The following is a 23,426-nucleotide window of genomic DNA, read 5'->3' as shown; positions in this document are numbered from 1 at the left end:
TGGCACCCTGGAGGTCATTTGCAACTTTATAAAAGCTTTGGTGAAAGGGGCTGGGGGAGACATATTAGAGTGTGTTGCGGGGTAATAACACGTATTAAAAGATGCATTTGTCATGTGTGTTCTTTGTGATATTATGTCATCTAGTTAAATCTGATGCTAGGGGACCCTAGTATCCCTAAAATCCTTAAGCAATGATGAAATTACCTAAATTCTACTGTCCATCAGGGCTTTACCAATGGCAAAGAATTGTCTATATGGTGATTTCAATATTCTTGTTGAAGCTTGCACTTTATCCTTACAAAATCTTCGGCTTTCTTAAATATACCTGGGCATGTTAAGCCACCGTTTTAACCTGCCCACAGTGCTTGTCAGGCTCTCTCCCCCACAAATTCTGGAGGTCTGTTAGTGATATATTTTAATGGGATCCTGTTGAATAGAACAGGAATTCTGTTGGGGGGGGGGTAATTGAGAATAGGAGAATGGAAGTAGATTCTGTATGTTTTAAATAACTCTTATCCACAGCATGGATCCCATTCAAATTCTTGAATCTATTATAATTTGTATCACCTCATTAAATAAACACTTTTATTTTGAGCAGCTGCACCATATTCAAAAGTATCACACCAAAAATGGGGGATGGAGAAAGTGGAAACATTATGAGTTTTTTATATTGTGTTTAATTGTAAATGATCTCACATGTTTATTTAGTTTATATGCTGAGAGTTAGTGATGTGGAATTGAAATAGGCTAAGTGGCTACTGGCTATTAAATCGCATGCATAATGGGAAATATTAAAGTCTATATTGTGCATTTGTACAGCACTTAGCTTACAAAATGCTTTCACGTACATTATTTGATTCTCCCAACAACAGTGTCAAATTAGCAGGGCTGATGTTATCATCTTCAGTTTATAAATCAAAGATGTGAGACTCAGAGAATTGAATTAAAAAACCTAGTTAAAGTCAGAATTCAAGTTCCCTGTCACTAAGCCCAGTACTATTTTGATAAAATCACACGACTTCTCTGGGTTTTCTGAATAATTATAACTCAAAGTCTCTAGATCTGACTCAATCAACCATCCTGAGTTTCTGGCTCCATAACATTCCCAGATCATGTGGTGAGGAACTTGCTTTCTTCCGTAGGGAATATGTTCCCTCCTTATGGTCTCATTTTCAGTGGGTTCAGAGAGAGGGGAGGGAGGCAGAGACCCCGGAGAAAGAAATGCCTTCCTCCTCTTTGACTTTGGATCTTCATTCTGGTGGGCAGAGATGCTTAGATTAAATGCCTTTTAGGGTCTTTCCCAAACTGTCAAATTCCTTTCTTCCTTGAATTACTTATTTCTTCAACTTTAACGCCTACAGCAACTGTTATTCTCAGCACTTCAGCCTGCACACTCACTCAGCACTACAAACAGATCAGCTCCCCACCAAGCCTCACAGAAAAAACCATTCCCACTCAGCTCCCATCCATCCCCAGCAGCTCCTGTTCAGCACCTCGGACAGCTGATAGCCATCCCGGACACTACCTGGCTCTTTCAGAACCACAGACAGACCGTGCACTTTCCTCCACACTGTAAGCACCTTGGTTACATCCCATCCCTGGACAACAGACTAGCTGGCTATTATCTCTGGATCACTCGAAGGTAAACTATGTTCAGCCAGGATTCCCCTAGCTTCCTGCCTTTAGCACCAGAGGCAAGTCAGGACTATTCAACTTTAAGATGGCTCAGTGATATTTTCCTGGTGCTACAGATAGCTAAGGCTCAATATCTGACGTCCGGGCAGGATTATGGATAGTGTGGTCTCACTTTCATCACCACAAACAGCTCATTGCACTTTCCCAGTGGCATAGCTACTTCAAATCCTCTCTCTTCTCTGGGCAGCTTGCTGACATGTCCAGTGCCCTGATGCCCCTATCAGAAGCCTCACAGTTAAAATTTCAGGACAACAGACAGCTCAGCGAGACGTCCCTGACTATAATGCTGACATCTCAAAGACTTTTTTCTACGTCTTGTCTGGTCACATCCTCCCAAACAGGGACATTTGATTCTATTATCAGTAACCCTAGTGCTGAAGCTAACTCACTCCATGAACTAGAGCACCTAAGCACTCTCCCCTTTCACCTTGGAGGACACTTTACCAATCAGGGTGGATTTGGGGAACTCTAAGACTTAAGTTGTTATTAAACAGAAAATGCTATTTTCTTTAGTAACATGGGATATGGTCAGTTTCTGCCCATCCTGGTCTCATAGTTCAGGTACTTGTAGTTTCTCTGTCCTGTTTTCTCCAAACCCTATCCTGGTAGCAGATGAAAAGCTCCAGCAATGTTCCATAAATATCTGATACATACACATTCAGCATCCCTTGAGTTTATTCATTCATTTATTACACAAATATTTGTGGATCACCTAGTACCATGGTCGGCAAACCGTGGCTCGTGAGCCACATGCGGCTCTTTGGCCCCTTGAGTGTGGCTCTTCCACAAAATACCATGTGTGGGCCCGCACGTACAGTGCGATTGAAACTTCGTGGCCCATGCGCAGAAGTCGGTATTTTGTGGAAGAGCCGGTATTTTGTGGAAGAGCCGCACTCAAGGGGCCAAAGAGCCGCATGTGGCTCGCGAGCCGCAGTTTGCCGACCACTGACCTAGTATGTGCCAAGCACTGTTCTCATGTTAAGAGTTGAACAGTTAACCAGAGACAAAAATCCATAATTTTAGGAAGCAAAAATTATAGTTGAAGGAGATCGATAGTAAACTAATAAAGTGCTAATGTTAGTTCGTTAAAGGAGTTAAGATAAAAAAATGAAAAAAGGTAAAGGGAGTGGCCAGGAGCTGTTGATTGGGAAGGGATGGTCAGGGGAGGCTTCTCTAACAAGCTGATATTTGAATGAACCATGTGGTTATTAATGGGCAGAGAATACCAGGCAGAGAGAATAGCAAGTACAAAATGCTTGAGGCAAGAGTGTGCTTGGTGTGTCCAAAAAACAGCAAGGTGGTTCCTGTGGGGACCAGGTTCCAGTGAGCAAGAAAGAGAATGATATGAGATGAGCTCAAAGATTAACTTTATGGGAACATACTTCAAGGCATTTTGTATTGTTGACAGTATTACGGATGTCCCCCAATTCTTCCCCTTGCCCACCTCCTCCCAGTCCCTGTCCCACCCCAGGCCTGGTTTTTAAAAGACCATTCTTACTACTTCAAAGTGTATAGGCTGCAAGGATTTGAGAGAATGCTAGCCATGAGATATGTTCAGAACATACACTAATAGCCCAGGCAGGATATGAGGGTGAGTCGAACTATGGTAGCAGTGGCTGTGATGAGAAGTAGACAGCTAGATTTCAGAAGCAGGGTCATGAGAATTTTCTGAAGGACCAAATGTGAGGAGAGAGAGAGAGAAAGAGAGAGAGAGAGAGAGAGAGAGAGAGAGAGAAGTAATGTCTAGTTCCAAAGTTTCAAGAACTGGGGCTTGAACTGCCGGAAGTTCTTGATTTATTGAAATAAAGATGACTAAGGGAAGAGCACAGTTGGGGTAAAGAAATTAATAGGCTCTATAGACATCCTGGTGAGGGATAGTGAGCAGACAGTTGACTATAAGAATTTGGAATGTAGTTGAAAGGCCTAGACTGGAGATACAAATTTAAATTTGTGTTTCAAATGTGATTCCAGACTACTCATGTCATCATCATAACTTAAATCTTTTTCTCCTCTGGAAAGTGTCTGCCTGGAAAGCTGGCCAGAAAAGTTTACTTAGACTCAGAGCTACATAACCCAAAGGTTATGAGTCTGTAGCCTATTTACTGCTATACCCATGGAAACTAAGACGTGTCTGGCATAAGGGAGGAAATGACATAGACAGAGGCATAAAGGTGGACCCCTAAGTTTCCACCTTAGAAAAATGGTTATTCAATTTATTGACATAAGTAACATAGGAGGAGGAGAAGTTGGGATGGGAGAAGATAGAGTGATCATGGGAGAAATGGTTTTGAGGTATTCATGAAGCATTCAATAGGCATTGACTGTACTTCATCTGTACAAAGGCATTGGACTAGTGGGTCTGGAGTTCAGAAGAAAGGTCCAGATTTAGGATCACCTGCATGAAATGATAGCTTTGGTTGTATACAAGTTGATGAGAGCATGAGAAGATGTCATCCTACAATGGATGGGGGAGCCAACACTTGCACCTACTACTCAGGCTCTGGAAACACAATAATTTCCTGTTTGCCCACATCGTGTCTGAACCAGATGCTACAATAGTGGATAAAGTCTTCTCTTGGATTCTAAGTCTCAGTGAGCTATTTAAGACAAGGAGGCTGTTCTCTGAGGTCTCTTGAAGCCTCACCAGATCTGAATGTATTCAGTTCAGTCCCTGCCTCACTCACTTCCCAGAGTTCTCCAAGGATGCCCCCAGTCAGTAGGTTCCAGAGCTGCGCCAGCCAGCCAGACCCATCCCAGAAATGGGAGAACATTGGGTATGGAATCAAAAGACTCAGAGACAAGCTTGTTTAGTTCAATTAATATCTTTATAACCTAAAGTAAGCACACACCCTAATACTTCTTATTTCTCTCATATGTAAGAAAATACCTTCTAGTCCAGCCAATGTGGACCAGTTGGCTTGAGTGTTGTTCCATGAACCAAGAGGTCACCAGTTTGATTCCCAGCCAGGACACATGCCCAGGTTGTGGGCTTGGTCCCCAGTGTGGGGCCTAAAGAAGGCAGCCAATAAATGATTCTCTCTCATCACTGATGTTTCTATCTCTCTTTCCCTATCCCTTCCTCTCTCTGAAATCAATAACAATATATTTACACACACACACACACACACACGTCTGAAGAGTCACTCAGATGTGTGTGTGTGTGTGTGTGTGTGTGTGTGTGATCATCCTTGGAATGATCACTCAGCAAGAACCCACCATTTGGTGCTGGGCCTCTTCTTCCCTAACACAGCCAACATTAACTTGTGACCTGTCCCCAGAATCCAGGAGGGCTTTCCCCAGAGCTCTGGAGCTGCGGGAGTAGGTCACCTCTCCTGCCCTGATCCTCTAACCCTGACCTGTACTCTTCCTCATATTCACAGTTGCAGAGGCTTCCAGTGCCTCTCAAAGGTAGAACACCTTCAGCAGCTTCTGCAATGAGCTCATAAAAAATCAACTTCCTGCCCAGCCAGCGTGGCTCAGTGGTTGAACATCGACCTGTGAGCCAGGAGGCCATGGTTCAATTCCCGGTCAGGGCACATGCCTGGCTTGTGGGCTCAGCCCCCAATAAGGGGCGTGCATGAGGCAGCTGATCAATGATTCTTTCTCATCTTTGATGTTTCTAACTCCCTCTCTTTTCCTCTCTCTGAAATTAATAAAAAAATATATTTTTAAGATGCAGCTTCCTGGCCCTCACCTCAGGGCCAGTAAATGAGCATTTTTGCAGGCGGGGCCCAGGAATCTGCATCTTAACTTGCTCCCTCTGTGACTGACGGTGATTGGCATTTGGAGATCATGCTACTAGAAGAGGTGAGAAAACTACATTTTCCTCAGAGCCAGTGGCTACTGCAGAGAACTAGGAAAATAGATGCTTGTTGTAAGAGCTTCAGATCTAGCTTCTCTAGAGCAAGTAGAGAAAATGCCCCAGGGAGACTGTTCTACCCATCTGTGGTGGCAAGCCATCCTGTTTACTTCCAGACTAGTCCTAGGAGGGGCAGGATTTCTGAGAACATTGTGCTCCACGGAGTCATTGGAGTGCCTTCCAGGCTTTGTGGACCATGGTGGACCAGAGTCCCAGAGACCCTGCCTGGCTGCATTAGGGACCATGTGTTAGGTCAGGATTTTGCAAACTTACAGGACAAGAGTACAATTTTTTAAACTCCTCACCTGAGGATATGTTTGTTTATTTTAGAGAGAGAGGAAGGGGGGGGGGGGAGAGAAACATCAATGTGAGAGAAACATTGGTCTGTTGCCTCCATACATGCCCTGACCAGGGACTGAACCCTCATCTTTTTGGTGTATAAGAAGACACTCCAACCAACTGAGCCCAGAGAACAATTTTAAAATCATCATGGCCTGTTAAGTCATCAGCAGGCTCTCAAATGTTAGTACATTTAGATTAAAATAAAATAGCAAAAATGGCTCAGGAATCAATCACCTGAAGAAACAACCAAAATCTTATTTATATTATTTTTTTAAAGAAAAATCTTTTTATTAGAAGAAAAAGCAACCAACTAGAAAAGTTAAAGAATTTATTTAGAACAAAAATTTACAAATATGCTGCAAACCAGAGCATCAAGCTTCCAGCACACTCTCAATGGTTAAGTGTAGCCGTGTTTGCAGTGAGCGAGGCCTTCTCCTTAGCCGCCTGCCATGTCCAGAAATAACTGTCACTTCTTAAAAGCACTCCATGATAGAATAAAAAGAACAGAAAAACATGTTAGTGCCTTCCAGCCTTTCTGATAAATGCATTTCAAGGGGGGGAGGGGGAGGGATTTGGCCAGTATTGTTTATCCCGCAGACCACCTATTTGCAGTGCACTAAAATTCTGCAGAAGGCATTGGGGGAAATGCAGGATTAGATATATCCTCTCCGAAGGCTCTGAGTGGAAACCCCTGTGACTGATCAGGCACTGTGAGTGCTGGGAGCTGCTGCGGGAGGAATATCTGTAGGCCTGTGTCTGGCTCCAGGGAGCTGGAACCAGACAGGGACCCCACTGCAGAGAAGAAAGCACTGACCCTGTAGCTAATCTCCTCTGCCCGCCGCAGAGTTTAGTATGAGGGTTGCTTCATCTTCCTCCAGGGAGTCCTGCAGGCTCTGGATGATATAGGCTCTTCAGAGGAGCAATGGGGAAAGACCCTCTCTTGCCTGACATTAAGAGGGCAAAGGGAAGCAGATAGCCCTGTTGGCTCATCTTGAGAGGGCGGAATGTCCACCAAATAGAGAGGCTGGTTTATTAGTAACAGCTCCTGGGCTGGAGAGAATGCACCTGCAAATACTCAGGTGGGTGGACTGTTTCAAAGCCAAGGCTGAGCTTGGATTGGCTCTTCCCCAGCTATCAATCCATGAGGTGAACCCCAAGCCCAGACCAATTCTACAATACATAGGTCCACTATGGCTGCTTCACAAGGAGCATGCCTTCCCCACTGCATTGAAATGGACTCAGAAATAAGGATTCCCAATTAGCTGAGCAAAGCCCAGGAAGGTAGCAGGCACTATTTGCACCTTGCTAGATACCTTTCAGGTTGTGAGAAGAGAGAAGGAGGAAAGGACGGTGTGGGGTCAGGTAAGTAGGAGGTTGGGGGGCATGATGTTAAGGGAGTTCTGTTTTCTTCATGAAGCAGGGAACATGGTCATTGCCTTTCTACAAAGAGGAATAGGGAATACTCAGGAAAGATGAGCAGTATTTGAAATATCTGACTAGAAGAAACTGCTGCCTAGGGAAATGATATGATTTCCAAGCAGCATGATGTTCTCCCTCACCCCTCAGCAGTCCAGATTCAGAGAAACCTCAATTAGACTCATGTAGGTTGATGCAGGCTTGGTATTTAGGATAAGGACAAGGGACAAATGGGGGACCATAAGGTCTGATCTGAATATGGAAAAAAGTCTTCGGCCATGGACAAAGAAAAAGTAGCCTGGAGTTCATGGAGGGAGAAAACATGGAAAATGTCAATAAATAGAAGGTTGTGGTCAGTCTCTTCACCTCCTTTTATCCAGTCTTCCCCACCCACCTCTCCTCTGAAATCTGTCAGTCTGTTCCATGTGTCCATCCCTCTGGTTCTATTTTGTTTATCAGTTTAAAAGATTAGCCAAAGAATGTATATGCATAGTCCATGGGCACAGACAACAGCGAGGTGAAGGCCAGGGCTGGGGCTGGGTGGAGGTGGACAAAGAGGGGGACAATGGGGATCATCTGTAATAGTGTCAACAATTACAAAAATAAGGTTGTGGTCAGAAAGTAGGATGAGACTAAAGGTAAAGTAGATGATGAAGTGAAGTCTTTGATGAATGTGGGAGAGTGCCTATTGCTCAGGAGTCATAGAAATGAAGACAGAAGGCAGTATGGCTAAATCTGGTGGTGGTGGTTGGTGGTGGTTGGTGATGGTTGTGGTGGTGGTAGTGGTTGGTGGTAGTGGTGGTGGTTGTTGGTGGTTGTGGGTGATGGTTGATGATGGCTGTGGTTGGTGGTAGTGGTAGGTGGTGGTGGTTGGTGGTGGTTGGTGGTGGTTGTGGTTGGTGGTAGTAGATGGTGGTGGTGGTTGGTAGTGGTTGGTGGTGGTTGTGGTTGGTGGTAGTGGATGGTGGTGGTGGTTGTTGGTGGTGGTTGATGATGGCTGTGGTTGGTGGTAGTGGTAGGTGGTGGGGGTGGTTGGTGGTAGTTGTGGTTGGTGGTGGTTGGTGATGGCTGTGGTTGGTGGTAGTGGTAGGTGGTGGTGGTGGTTGTTGTTGGCGGTGTGTTACAAATGAGGAAGGAGCAATGACTTAGAAGCTCATGGAGAACACAGACTCACTCCTGCAGTACCTGGAGTAGGATGGAACAAACAGCCTCCCTAATAGCAGTGCAGGGGCTGTAGGGTCCTGGGGGGAGCTTAGTGAGGGTTAAGGAATAGGAGAGGTGGGTGGGGAGCTGTTTAGCAAGAAAGGTGGGAGGGATGGGAGGAAGAGGGCCAGTGAGCAGACTGTTACCTCTCTATGGTGATGTCCACTCTCACAAGAGTATAAATTCTTCCTAAAGAAGAATGAGAAGATGGAATTCCCCCTTGGGTCCCTGGAAACTACCAACTTCCGTCGATTCACTCCGGAGTCCCTGGTGGAGATTGAAAAGAGAATTGCGGCCAAGCAGGCAGCAAAAAAAGCCAAAGGTAAGCAGAGTGAGCACAAGTGGAAGCAGAAGCAGAAGCAGAAGGACCAAGAGGAGAAGCCTCGGCCCCAGCTTGACTTGAAAGCCTGCAACCAGCTGCCCAAGTTCTATGGTGAACTCCCCGCAGAGCTGGTCGGGGAGCCCCTGGAGGATCTGGACCCCTTCTACAGTGCACACAGGGTAAGGGCTACTGGCTGGAACGGCTGTTCTCTGCTCTGGGAGAGGAAGCCTCTGTCCCCACTCAGCCCAGGGAGTCCTTCTGCATCTTGGGTGATGTGGTTGTCAGCTAGACTCAGTCAATGGGAAAGAAATGTAACTCACCTCTTCGACGTTCTCTTTGAATCTGTATAGTACTTACGGTAGAGGCTAATGAAACCCGAATCCTCAAAAGCAGTGAGAACTATTGTGGAGGTTTCAGAGGAAGGGCCTGTTCCCTTGGATGAGTTCTGGCCAAGGATCTCGAGAGATGATGGCTCTCTTTGCAAGCGGGGAGCAGAGATCTTGTGGGGAGGGGAGAGTAGGCAAGGGGATCAGAAAGGAGGATGATTTAAACCAGTGGTCCTCAAAGTATGAGCTCGGAAATCCTGGGATTCTCAGAACTCTTTTAATGAGTTCTGCAGGTCAACACTATTACATAAGAATACTTAGATGTCATTTGTCTTTTTTACTCATGCTCTTTTGTGAACATATAATAGTAAACACAGGTATTGATGGGGGAATGACATCATGAGTCTAACAGCTACTAGAACATGTGCTTATCTATTTCCATGTTTTCAAATGTCCTACATTTTCAATTTCTAATAGTATATGTACACAAACATGTATGTACACACACACACACACACACACGGTATAAGCAAAAAGGTATAAACACTACCAAAAGCTCTTTGGAGTCCCCGATAATTTTTGCATTCAAAAGTTTGAGAACCAATCATTTGAGCAAGAGCTGTTCCATGACAATTACCCTGTTTGTATGGTATCTTAAGTGTTCTCCGCAGCTGGAAAAAATGGTGTATGAACGTTTGGGAGTGGGGAGGGTCAGGAATCAGCCATCTCCAGTATGGTTTGTGGAGAAAATAAAGGCACTGGACTGTCTTCCTCCCTCCTCTAATCTGCCAGAGCCTCACCTTCCAAGATGCTCAGAGGGGCGTTTAAAAGGGAAGACCTAGAAGGTGGAGGACAGAAGGGACATCACGGGACCAGAGAGATCCACTAATTAGAAGAAAAATTAAATACCACCAGAACTCCAGCCCTGGGCATGATGCATCTTAGCTGCTCCCTAGTCAGCCGCCTGTCTACTGGGCACTTGCAGTGCATTCATTATGATGCATCATCAGCCACGAGGCCTGGGGTCTTGCTGGGAGGGTGGGGGTATAGTTGTGAGCCCCTGATCCTCCCTAACTCTCTGCTTCTCCATTGGGCTCTCACTGATCCATGGTTCCCAGACCCTCTTGCTCATGAGCCTGAGATGATGCCACTCGTGCTCAAGAACATGGTTGTGTGAGGACGTGTGTTTCTCACTGGCGGTGCCCTTCTGTTATTTTTTTTGTAGACGTTTATGGTGCTGAACAAAGGGAGGACCATTTCCCGGTTTAGTGCCACTCGGGCCCTGTGGTTATTCAGTCCTTTCAACCCGGTCAGAAGAACAGCCATCAAAGTGTCTGTCCACTCATATCCTTTGCACGGTTGATTCTGCCACATGTTAGAATCAGGCCTTGCCCACTGTGTCTAGTACCCGCTTCAGAGGTTAGCAATAGAGCCTTCCTCCCACAAATCCCTTTTTCAGTCGTTATATTAAAAGAACCGTTTGTGGCTTTAATATATCCAACACCTGAAAGCAGTCCCAAGGCCGAGGAGGTCTTCACGCCACCCAGAGATGGGCTTGGGTTCACCTAGACTAGTATGGACACACCTCTGGATGCACATCTTGGAAAATGTTCTCTCTATGAGGGGAGCTTTGCTGATATGCCAGGCACGTTCTCACCATATGTGGTCGGCTCTTCCCACAACATAAAGACCAGTGAAAGGCCCTAAGCCTTCTTTGGGCCAGTGAGAGAGGCATACCATGTATGTCTGAGCCCTAGCCATCCTGGGGAGTGGCTGCTTATTGGGCAAAGGAGCAGCACTTCCCAGAGGGCCACGAGAACAGACAGCCATGGGCAGAGGGTAGGTTGTCTCAATGGGCCCCCACTGGTCATGTGGCACTGCCAATGGTGTAAGTTACCACCAAACTACCAGCAGGTTGAAATTGTCAATAGCCCAAGGTTCCTGTCATTGGAGAATGTAATGATTAGAGATACATTGATCAAATGTCTGTATGTAGCTTCAGAAGCTGGCTTCAGGTTTCTGTTGTGGGGGTAGGAGATGGGGTTTTTTTGTTTGTGTATTTTTCCCAAGACCAGTCACACTAGTACAAATAAGAGACTTTGGCTTGTTTCCAGGGATCTTCCCCGGTGACTGTCCAAGTTGGATGTTCCAGAGTTGATTTCAGCTCTGGCTTCCAGGAGGTTGACTTGCAAGAACAGCCTCGCTTCAGCTGCCTGGCAGGTGGCACCAGCCTCTCCCTAGGAGGCTCCAGGAAAAGGAGCTCTCTCCCTGCACCCCGGGGCAGCTCGCAGGATCGCCTGGCAGCTCCCACCGAGCTGGTACCCCTGGCACAGGGATCTCAACATGAAACTTCTGCCGCAGGAAGTTGCATTACAATTTCCTTTTCCTTGCTTTATGGTTAACCAGTGGGAAGTATATTTTCTTAATTGAATCTTGGATTTCTTGATTCCACAGAGAATTTTCATGATAATAGTAGGCTCCCATTTGCTATATACCCCCTAAGTGTCGACACTCTCATAGGCACGGAAACCCTTGAAGAAGGGATTAACCGCCCCATTTTGCAGATAATAAAACTGACACTCAGAGGCATTAAGTAAATTGGCCAAGGTCACTCCGCTTGTTAACAATGTCCATCCTACATCCTGCTTGGGGCAGTATCAACAATAAGGAAGTAGGCAGCTAATGAAAATGAATTAGGGTAATTTATTCTCTCAGTATGTCATCTCTACTAGCGTTTTCCTTATTTGTAATTTTATGTATAATTACATAAAATTACAAATAAAGAAAAACAGCAAATACACAAAATTTTTTCCATGTACCCTGGTTGAATTACGTCTAAATAAGTAAGAAACAGCTGCTTAGAAATAAAATCACTTTAAAGAACCAAGCGCCAGGAAATATTCTTTTTCATTATTGTTGACAGTATTACAGCTGTCCCCCATTTCCACCTCTTTGCTCCCCACCACCCAGCCACCACCCCACCCCAGACCTTCCCCACACTATTGTCTGTGTCCGTGGATTATGCATATTCTTTTTATCTTGATATTTTATGAATAAATAACTATGTAGAGGGTCTACTCCTCACAGACTTATCAAAATCTGCATTTATGGATGTAAATCTCAGGAACTTGGGTAGCTCTACCCCCAAAAGATAATCTTTAAGGTATGGGATTCTCACTGTCCTATTATTACTATTTCATCAAAATTATAATTCTAATCAAATTCACTATGAATGTTTTTATAAGTAATATTATACATAACATATCATATTACTTTTAAAAGTTTCTGGAATTGAAGATATAATTTTACATTAATCCTTGGGTTAACATCCCCCCCTCCATGTGAATACATTTCTTACTTTAATTGCAAGTCAACAGGTAAATGTGACTTAATTAGTAGAATTTTCCTTTTTAAAATAGAAGTGTTCCTAAGTAACTATGAGACAGGGCACATTAAAGACATTTACAAACACACACACACACACACACACCTAAAATAGATTTAAATAGTTCTGCTCAAGCTGAAATTATGAAAGATGAGCGGTTCACTCTCTCTCTGTAGGTCAAGTTCATCATCAGGCTTTATTTTTCTTCAGGAAGGAATTGCCAAGAACCCAGCTAGTTCTGAGAAAAATGTCCAAAGGGAGACACTGATTGTTGGATTTCCCCCACCAACATTTCCTCATCTATTTAGCCCTCCCACCTGCCTTCCTGTTCAGTGTCCCCTTCCACTTCTGATAACCCCCTTGCCCAACCTCTCCTCTAAAAGTCTCCTCTCTGCCTGTTCAGAGTTCTCACCACAGCCTAATCCTACTTGGAATTTCCACCTCGAACCAGCATTTCACTTCCTCTGCCTGCCTCCGCCGTTCCTGGCCAGAAGTCCACTTCTTCAGCCAAGCTAGGAAAACAACCTGACTAATCTAATTTCCATGGAAGCTTGTAGCTCTCCCATTATTTCTAAGTTCCCAGGAGCATTCTCATTGTCTTTTAGGGGAAGAGAGACATTGATGGGTGAAACTTCAGGGTATGTTGTAAAGTGAAGTGAAGCCTTCAGGGCAGAAGGACATTTTGGAAGAAAGGTTCAGTTTCCTTTCAGCTTGCTCGGGGTTCTCTTAGCAAACGCCCTGAGTTCACATCTTGGCATCTGGGTTGACTAGCTGTGTGAGCAGGGAAAAATTACCTAAGCTTTATCAGCCTGTTTTCTTAGCTCCAAAATGTAGATAATAATATCCACCTATAGGGTAATTGTGTTGGAAAAAATGTGGACGAAGTACTCAGCCCATAGTAGGCACTCAGGAAATGTTCCTGGTTATTAAGCGACAAGGCCATGAAGCCAATCCTAGCTAACAGGTATGGATTTCATCATTCAGCATCACTGTGGTCACAGATGCCATTGGGGAAGCACGGTGGCTCAGCTTTTCCTTAACCCAGCCTCTCAGGTGGTTCAGCACATTCATCACAGTCACGATCGTGGTCAACTGTGTGTGCATGACCCGCACCGACCTTCCAGAGAAGATGGAGTGAGTAGATTTGCTGTCCTTCGCTGCCTTTCCTTTTCCCCCCTTCTTCTCTTCCTCCACGTGGCAGCTTTCCCCCCTGTTATTTATTCTGTGGGGTTTCATTTGGGTAATGTGGGATCCTATTGTTTATCTGACTTTGTAATGGTCATATATCTTCTCTGTAGACTTTGGTTCATATGATCCTCAGCTTTAAAGAGCTATACATTAGTGGTTCTCAACCTTGGCTGTGCGTTGGAATCTCCTGGGGAGATTTATAAAATATCGATGTTGGTATCTCAGTCTGAACTGGACAGATGGGATTCCTGCCAGGTATACACCCATTCACCGGCTAGGTGCACACATGAATGAACTTTAGGGAAGGCCTGCTCTTGGAAAGAGAGTCAGGAACAAAATTGAGACAGAATGAAGAACAAATATATATTTGGAATTTGTTCAGAAAATAACCCATGAATGAAGCTGGGTAAGTTATCATAGCTCATATATTTCAAAGTGACCTTAGTATTTCTGAGATTATGCTGAGTTAGCAAATGGAAACTGTAGTTTCAGAATGTGGGAACTTTCCAAAAGCATCCTACACCAAAGCTTTCTGTAAAGCTTTCTTTTTCCAACTTTCAAATTTTGCTTGCTGACGATAACATTGATATACACACAATAGGAAACATGTTCTCTTTCTATTAATGAGTTAAAGTGGGAAATCATGTGATCATCCTAATTGATGCTGAAAAATTATTTGATAAAGTTTGATATCTGCTTATGATTTAAAACTCTTGGAAAAATAGGACTATAAGGGAATTGTACTCTGATAAAGGGTAACCACTTTAAAGAAAGCAACAAACATCATACTTAATTGTGAAAAGTGGCAAGCTTTCTCTTTGAGATCAGAAGAAAAATATAAGAAGCAAAGATGTCTGTTTTATCAGTTCTATTCAACTTTGTAAAGGGGGAAAAATAAAAAAGCAAAGGAGACTATATCCATGACCTCAGTTTAGGGAAAGATTTATTACATAGAAAATAGAAGAACCATAGAAGAAAAACCGGATACATTTTAATACATTAAAATTTAGAGTTCTGTTCATCAGAAGACTACTTTTTGAGAGTCAAAAAGCAAGCCTACTGCCGAAACCGGTTTGGCTCAGTGGATAGAGTGTCGGCCTGCGGACTGAGAGGTCCCAGGTTCGATTCCGGTCAAGGGCATGTACCTGGGTTGCGGGCACATCCCCATAGGAGATGTGCAGGAGGCAGCTGATCGATGTTTCTCTCTCATCGATGTTTCTAACTCTCTATCCCTCTCCCTCCTCTCTGTAAAAAATCAATAAAATATATATATTTTTTAAAAAAAGCAAGCCTACTGAGCAGAAAATATTTGTAACACATATACCTACAAGGTGTTTATCCAGAATAATGAGCCGTATGAATTCACCAGAAATATGTCAGAGCAACCAATTTTAAAATGAGCCAAGATTTAAATAGATATTTCACAAAAGTAGAAATCCAAATGATTAATAACCAGATAAAATATTCTTAACCTTCTCTTAATTAAGGACATGTGAACTAAAACCACACGGAAAGATTTCTATAAGTTTGTTGGATAGAAAAATTTTTAATTGTTGACAGTGCCAAGTATTGAGAAATATATGAAGCAATAGAAGCTCAGATACTGCCGGTGGGAAGGCACATGTGTACAACCCTTTTGGAAAGCAGTGGATATTATCAAGTAAAGGTGAAAACACATGTCACTGTGACCTCCTAATTACACTATTGGGACATTCACTCCACAGAAATAAGTACTTATGGGCACCGGGATCCAGCTATAGAAGGTTTATGAACATTGCCTATAAAAGGAAAACATTGGAAACAGCCCAATGTTCATAAAGTTTTGAATACATTAAACATCTTCATTATGTTCTGAGAGTGGGATAACGTACAGCAATGAAAATGAATACACTCTAGCGCCACACGAGGATGAGTCTCGGGAATAGAATATTGAACAAAAAAGCCAGACACAATAGACGGTGTAAGTATGATTCCATTTTTACAAAATTTAAAGACAGAAGAGCAAGACTACTATGATGTTTAGAAATGAATATGTAGGAGGTAAAAATATAAATAAAAAGGCACAAAACCCCACAAAAGTTAGGTTAGTAGCAACCTCTTGGGCAGAGATGGGAGGATGCAATCGGCAAGGGGCTTGTGGGTTGCTCATGATGTTCCATTTTGTGACATGAGTAGTTTGTCATATGTTGTTATGGACTGAATTATGTCCCCCCCAAAATGTATATGTTAAAGCCCTAACTCCCCCCGCCCCCCACCCCCACCCCAGCAAGTGACTGTATTGGAGAAAGGGCCTTAAGGAGGTGATTAAGGTTAAATGAGGTCATAGGGCACAGCCATGACCCAGTAGAACTGGTACCCTTCTAAGAAGAGGAATGGACACCAGAGCCTTCTATCTGTCATGTGAGGACACAGCAAGAAATGGGACCTTAGCCAGCCAGGAAAGGGCCTTCCCCAAAGCCTGACCCTGCTGGCACCCTGATCTTTAACTGCCAGCCTCATGAACTGTGAGAAGATAAATTTGTATTGTTTTACCACTCAACCTGTGGTATTTTGTTACGGAGCTGACTAATACACAAGCACTCATTTTACAACTAATTTATGTTTCATGTGCATTTTTATCGTGCATGTTACATATCAAAATAAAAAGTCTACATACAAAGTAATTTAAAAAAATAAATGACGAATGAGTAAAACGCAGAATACTGAAAACTATAAATCAGAAGATAGTAACTAGGTAGAGAGGTAGAGAAATGACTGTTAGTATTTTAGCTTATTGTCCTTCTCTCTCTCCCTCTCTCCCTCATAGATAGAGATAGAGATAGGTAGATGATATATAGATAGATAAAGAGATAGAGATATATAATGTAGATATAGATATGAAGATAGAGGTAGAGATAGCAATAGAGATAGAGAGGAATGGAGATAGAGTTTAAAATGGCTGAGCTCAGGCATGTAAAATTTCTGTTTTTTTCCTGAACTTTTAATGCAAAGCATTTTCTCTCAAAACTAAAAGTTATTTGGGGATTCTTGTTAAACACGGAAGACAGCATGCATATGTTTTACCCCAACTCTCTCAAAATGCTGATAAAATGACAGCATGGGAACAGGAACGGTATAAATATACAAGAACAAAGGAAAGCGCCGAGGACACAAGATGTCAAAACAATCTCGGAAGACTGCAAGGGGGTGGAGGACTAGTAAAGGACTCAGCAGATCAGAGCTTGTTAAACTACAGTGCCTGCAGGGAGGGATGAAAATGAGGATGGAGGCATTTTACCCCCAAACCCCGGAGGCTCTGAAAACATTGACATGGTATCCACAGCAAAAGTGGGGAGTAGAAAGAGGAAAGAGTGCGGGAACTGCTTCTAAAATAGCAAGAATTTAAAGAGTATTCTTTAAAGTTGGTAAATCAAGGACTGGAAAATAATTATATTTAACAATACATAGGTATGAAAAATATATTATTAAATACAGTCAGATGATGGATAAAGCAGAGGGGAGCAGAAGAGAAATAAGATATTGTTTAAAGAGCTAGCATGCCAAGGACAGTGCATTGCATAGTTTTAATTATAATTATAAATTCATACTTATAAAGGCAACCACTAGAACTAAAATATAAACAGTACTCAATTCAGAATCATGCACCAAAAATAAAGCAAGTAAAATATACCTGATAATGAAATATTTGAAAAAAGTATTAAATACATAACATAAAGCAATATAAATAGTAAACTAAAATCAAACAAATCTGTCAGGTGAATAAATAAAAATGGATTTGATGCACCTGTTTTTTAAAATTCATATGTATTTTTATATAACAAAGCTTTATACAACTTCATGTTTAATAAAATATATATTGCTCAAGGCGATGCAGAAAGGTCAAAATTAAACAAAGGGCGAAGATATAAGCAAAGGTAAACAAAAGAGAGCAGGAGGCATGATCTTAATATAAGAGAAGGTGGAATTTAGGCCAAAAATCATTAAACAGGACAAAATGTTTTTGTCTATTTACCCTTATAATTCACTACATCTTTGCAATAAATAATGTGCCAACAATGTCCAGCAATCAAAAATTATGAGCATATAATGGTAAATAGACAAAAACATTGTAAGGATAGGAAAGTTTAATTTTCTTCAGCCTATGATAGGTCAAATGTATAAAAAATATACATGACATGAGTAATGTAATTAGAAGCTAGATCTGATGAACACATATTAAACTATTCCCTGAAAAGTAGAGAATATACTGCCTTTTCAAATGACCATAAAAATTGACCAAATATTAAACCACAACATAACCTCAATAAATTCCAAAAAGAAGAAACAATAAAGAAAACATTCTTTGACCACACTGCAATAAAGTTAAAAAATAATAACAAAATCAGAAAAAAAGGAGAGGTCTTTCATTTGTGTTTTTGTGTTTTGTTTTGTTTTTTTAAAAAACACCTCTCTTAAAGAACTCTTAGATGAAAGAAAGACTACAAACTAAAATTATAGAATTTCTAGGGAAGAAAAAACAAGTCACACTTTATTCAGAACCTATTGGGTGCAAGTAAAGATGTGCTCAGGAAATATCCATGGCAATGAAGCATAGAATATGTATCAGTCAAAAATGAAAAGAATTATTTAGATGCTTAACATAAAGCTAGACAAAAGAACAGGAAACTAATGAAAGGAAAACAGAAGTTAATAACGTAAGAGAAAAATTAATTTGTTAGATAATAGAAAAATAAATTCAAAAGCTATGGTAAAAAATTGGCCCAAACCTTTATACTGAAAAATGGCAAAACATTATTGAGAGAAATTTCTAAGTACCTAAATAAATTTAAGGATATCTCATGTTAGTGCTGCCCAAATTAATTTACAGATTCCATGAAATCCCAATAAAAATCCCAGCAGCAGGCATTTTGTAGAAATTGCCTGAATAGATTTTACTTGCGTGGATGAAGCAAAATTTGTTTACCTATTGTCCTATCGCCAGGCATTTATGTTGATTCTAGTCAACATAATTCTCATATTCTGCCACCACAGTTCTTCGGGGAATATCCTTACACACATATCTTTGTATGCATAATATGGGTATATGGGAGCAATGAATTCCTAGAAGTGGAAATGCTGGGTTGTAGGGACGCACAATTTTAATTTTTGAAATATTACCAGACTGTTTTCCAAAGCTGCACCGATTTCCATTTCCACTAATTATTAAACCCATTCTTTAAAAAAAATTTTTTTTAATTGATTTCAAAGAGGAAGGGAGAGGGAGAGAGAGACAGAAACATCAATGATGAGAGAGAATCATTGGTTGGCTGCCTCCTGCACGCCCCGCACTGGAGATCAAACCCAGAACCCAGGCATGTGCCCTGACTGGGAATTGAACCATGACCTCCTGGTTCATAGGTCTGTGCTCAACCACTGAGCCATGCCAGCCAGGCTTAAATCTATTCTTTATCAGATTTTTGTATTAACTAAATTGTTGACACAGTTTCCTTTATAAACACACTTTGAAAAAATATAAATGATAAAAATCTACCTGGCTGGTCCTAGTTCTAGAAATGGGTGTGACAGGTTTTGAATGGTGTTCAGTATCCTCAGCTTCACAAAAATGATCAGACTCCAGATTTTTTTTTAATACAAACTGATAACAGCTCTTTGCAGTGCCCTGTGTTGCCGGGAGCCCAAAGGAAAGGACTCAATGTCCTTGGGTTAGACAGGCTACAAGAGCATGTTGTGTATTTCTTAGTAGAAATTAAACCGTAGCCAGTGAGGAATCAGAAGCTGATCCTATCGCCGTGTGGTTGATACAGTCTTTTGGACACAAGTGGTTCCCATTCCTTATCTATCCTCCCTGACACTGTACCTCCCTGAAATGTTAGCTTTGCTCTGTTGCTGGCTGATAAAGTCAGCTCTGGTGCCCTGCCTTCCCCCACCCCCGCCCCCTCAACCACTACCACCACCTGCCTGCCTATCTGTCTGCTTGTGGGAATATTTATATATTTATACTATACTAGAGGCCTGGCACACGAAATTCGTGAGCGGGTACGGTCGCTAGTCTGACAAAATACAGCAATTTGGTTGCAGGGAAAAGCACATTGGAAAGAATGTTTTCTCACCTGGAAAAGAGCAGGTGAAGTGAAGCTAAAGCAGTAGCAAAGGGGCGGGGGGGGGAGGGGGGGGGCTGGCCCTGCGCGGCATAAAGCAGTGTTTTGTGTCTTTGCAGATTTCTATGAGGGATACCGCACTGAATGCATGCTTTAGCGGATGCTTTTCAAAAATCAATGTGGTGTTTGTGTGTTTGTCTAAATGGCTACATGTAGACTTATTTCATTTGTGGGATTTTTGTTTGTTTGTTTTACTGCTATGCCATATTCTATAAAGATATTCTCCTGTATTTTCTTCTAAAAGCCATAATACAGGGTGGGGCAAAAGTAGGTCTACAGTTGTTCCTATGGAAAAGAATACAATCAGGAATGAACAATAATACAAGGATAAACTGTATTTATAGTACTCACGGCTATAAACCTCCTTTTGCCGCACCCTGTACTTTCTTCTCTGCTTAGGTAGATAGTGCATCCTCCTGGACGTGTGTGTGTGTGTGTGTGTGTGTTGCATGAAACAGGCTTCTAATATGTTTCCATGTGTATTATCCTTACGACATCACTTTTAATAGGTCATCATTTCCCAAGTCCTTCCTTCTACTGCTCAGTCATGCACCAGATTTCCATGCATGCTCAATCTGTTTCTCTCAGGAATTTGTCACTTCCCGAGATAACACCGTGCAGATCTAAACGCTTTATGATATGATCCGACCTGGTTGATGATGGCAACCCTTCCTGTTGTCTTCTTGAAAATTACTTGGTTCTTCCTCGTTCTTTACTTCTCCATATCAATGTAAGGGTCGGATTTTCAAGCTCTTATAATTTTATTGAAACTTTGATTATAAATGCATTGAATTTCTTTATTACCACAGGAAAAATTGCCGCATTTATAGTATCATGCCTTCCTCCACATCAGCATGGTGTATATGCCAATGTATCCAAGCCTTCTTTATATTCTTCCATAGCATTTCATCATGTCTTATGTACAGCTTTTACACATCTTATCTTATATTATCCCTTCTGGTGTGTTAAGAGTTTCATAATGAATGGGTGTTGGTTTTTATCAACATTTCTGTATTTATTAAGCTTACCATATAGTCTTTCTTCTGTTAATATAGCAAGTTACCTTAATAAATTTACTAATCCATTTTTAATGATTCTAACATAATCATTGGTGGATTCAGCTTGCCAATATTTCAACTGATCTATCTTGGTAAATGAGGCTGCCATAATCTTCCCTCATAAATTGTCCCTTTGGGTTGCTTTCCCATCTCCCTGTCTCACTGTTTCCTTCTGTATCATCCCTGGGAGCTCAAATTCTTCTCATTCTGTTTCACAGAGCAGTTCAGCTCTCTCCGTCCCCTACAAGTTTCTCAATAAGTGTTCTACGGGTCTCTCTTGACCACCAGAAGTCTTTCAATAGCTTCTAAATCATTTCACAGACTCAGAAGAAAAGGCTATGCAATCATTTATTCACATATAATTTTAAAAATCTGAAATGTAAGATTAATCATAATTTCTATAGAATTTCTCACTTTTTATGCTCTGAAAAGCAGTGTATTCAAGGACTGACTTAGTTCATACTGGTGTCATTTATCTTAAAGAATGTATTTATCTTAAAGAATTTATTTTATTGTCATCTGACCATTATTCTTTACATTGGTTAAACCCACATTTGTCACTGTTGCTGTAGCATTTCATAATATCTACAATTCACAACATGAATCAGCATTTCCACAGTGGTTTGCAAAAGTAGAAAAATAACGAAAGTAGAAAAATAAATTATAACGAAAGTAGAAAAATAAATCCTAGGAATGAAATAAGGTCACAAATATAAGTAGTAAGTGGGCTCTGTCATAAATGTAAAGCTGGAATCTGTATGTCACGTGACAAGTGGACAATGGATGCGGATAATCTCACAAAGGCAGAGGAAAAAAGAAAACAGGAAGCATGACAATGGGAAATGATAATCAAATTGTATTGAATTAATGAGCCTTTTGTCCTAGTACGCAGCTCATCAGCCCTTAACACTTTTATCAAATAATAATATAAAGTTACCCAAACTTTCACAATATTTCCCAATAAAGCTTATCAACCTTACTTTTAAACCATTTGACTTTCTCTAGTGCAAACAAAAAGTAAGGCTTTCCAGTACAAAGTTGTCAAAATTTAATGTTAAAGGTTGAAAAGACATGAAAACTATAGTCATCATTCACCCTTGTAGCAAAAACAAATGCAATTATATTCTTGCTGGTGAAATATGAAACCAGCTTCAAATCAATAACAAGTATTGTGGTTGGAAAGAAAGCAGGAAACAATTGGTAGAGTTTCTTTATCAGAACTATTGGATTTCTCCTAATGTGACTGGCATTTAAAATCAATAACTATTATGTATGTACACAACCAGACAATTCACTTTACAGTTTAATAAAACTATGAGTAAATCAATGTCAGCATATATTTGCCATATACATGAGTGATTTTAAAAGAGAATTCTGGTTTAATTAACGATTAGTTTGTAAACTATGAGGTAGACTTTGGAAGTTATGTTGGACATGAATGCTCCCATGGCATTATTTACAATAGCCAAAAGGTCAAAACAAGGCAAATGTCCATCAACAGATGGATGAATGAATGTGGTATCTCCATACACAATGGATTCTTAGCCTTAGAAATGAGTGCCATTCTGATGCATGCGACAACATGGGTGAACCTTTAAAAAACATTAAGTAAAATAAGCCAGACCCCCAAAACAAAAATGGTATGATTCCACTTATATGAGGTCCCTAGAATAGGCAAATTTATGGAGACAGAAAGTAGAACAGAGGTTGCCAGGCAGTAGGGGAGGGAAGAATGGGGAGTTGATGTTTCATGAGCAGAGAGTTCAATTTAGGAAGATGAAAAGGTGCTAGAGATGGATAGTGGTGATGATTGCACCATGTTGTAAATGTACTTAATGTCACTGAATTGTATACCGTACTTTAAAAAGGTCAAAGTGGTCAGTTTTGTATTATGTACATTTTACTACAATTGAAAAAAAAAAGATACATTGACTTGGTATTGGAGAAGCTCCGGCCACAAGGGCTGCATGCAGAGGCATCACTATGCCATTGAAAGTTATTGCTGCCAAATGCAGACCACGCCTTATTCATGGAACACGCCTCATTCATGGGGGTCCATTGCATGCCTCCAGAAATGAAAGGGTTTACAGTGTTTTAAAATAAGAAATGAAATCTTTTTAAAATTATCATTTCTGTGAACATGCGTGCCATGTCTCGGCAATGCTTTTAGGATTTTGAATAGTATGGATCTTTGACTTCAGGACCAAAATATCAGGATTTTTAAATGATCAGACCTCAGAATTTCTTAAAACTGAACAGTGGTTAAGAGTCAGCAAATGGGTCCATGGCTGAGATCTTGACTCTTTCCCCAGAATCCGATGATTTTCTTCATTCAGCAGAAAAAAAGCACTTAGGCTATGTCTTTTGCATATTACAAGTCACATCCAAATGCTGCAACTGAACACGGAGAAATATCTTACAAGCCAAGTGCCAGCAGAGAGAGAGGGTGTCACTGTCAGCTGATGTCTCCAGGT

At 41.4% G+C, this 23,426-nt stretch overlaps 1 protein-coding gene across 3 annotated transcripts in view; it reads left to right on the top strand.

The window, feature by feature from the left end:
• Positions 1 to 8,722: 8,722 nt before the first annotated feature.
• SCN10A (sodium voltage-gated channel alpha subunit 10) overlaps positions 8,723 to 23,426 on the top strand; it is a 78,791-nt gene continuing 64,087 nt past the window's right edge. For all 3 annotated transcript variants that reach the window (XM_036333848.1, XM_036333847.1, XM_036333846.1), the window contains exons 1-3: positions 8,723 to 9,016; positions 10,389 to 10,516; positions 13,602 to 13,682. In XM_036333848.1, the coding sequence (XP_036189741.1) occupies positions 8,723 to 9,016; positions 10,389 to 10,516; positions 13,602 to 13,682 (503 nt within the window). The remainder of the gene's footprint in view (positions 9,017 to 10,388; positions 10,517 to 13,601; positions 13,683 to 23,426) is intronic.

This window comes from Myotis myotis, unplaced genomic scaffold (assembly GCF_014108235.1).
Source record: "Myotis myotis isolate mMyoMyo1 unplaced genomic scaffold, mMyoMyo1.p scaffold_m19_p_13, whole genome shotgun sequence".
Classification (NCBI taxonomy): domain Eukaryota; kingdom Metazoa; phylum Chordata; class Mammalia; order Chiroptera; family Vespertilionidae; genus Myotis; species Myotis myotis.
Note: the sequence above shows the minus strand (reverse complement) of the source record. Positions and strands in the feature narration are given on the sequence as shown.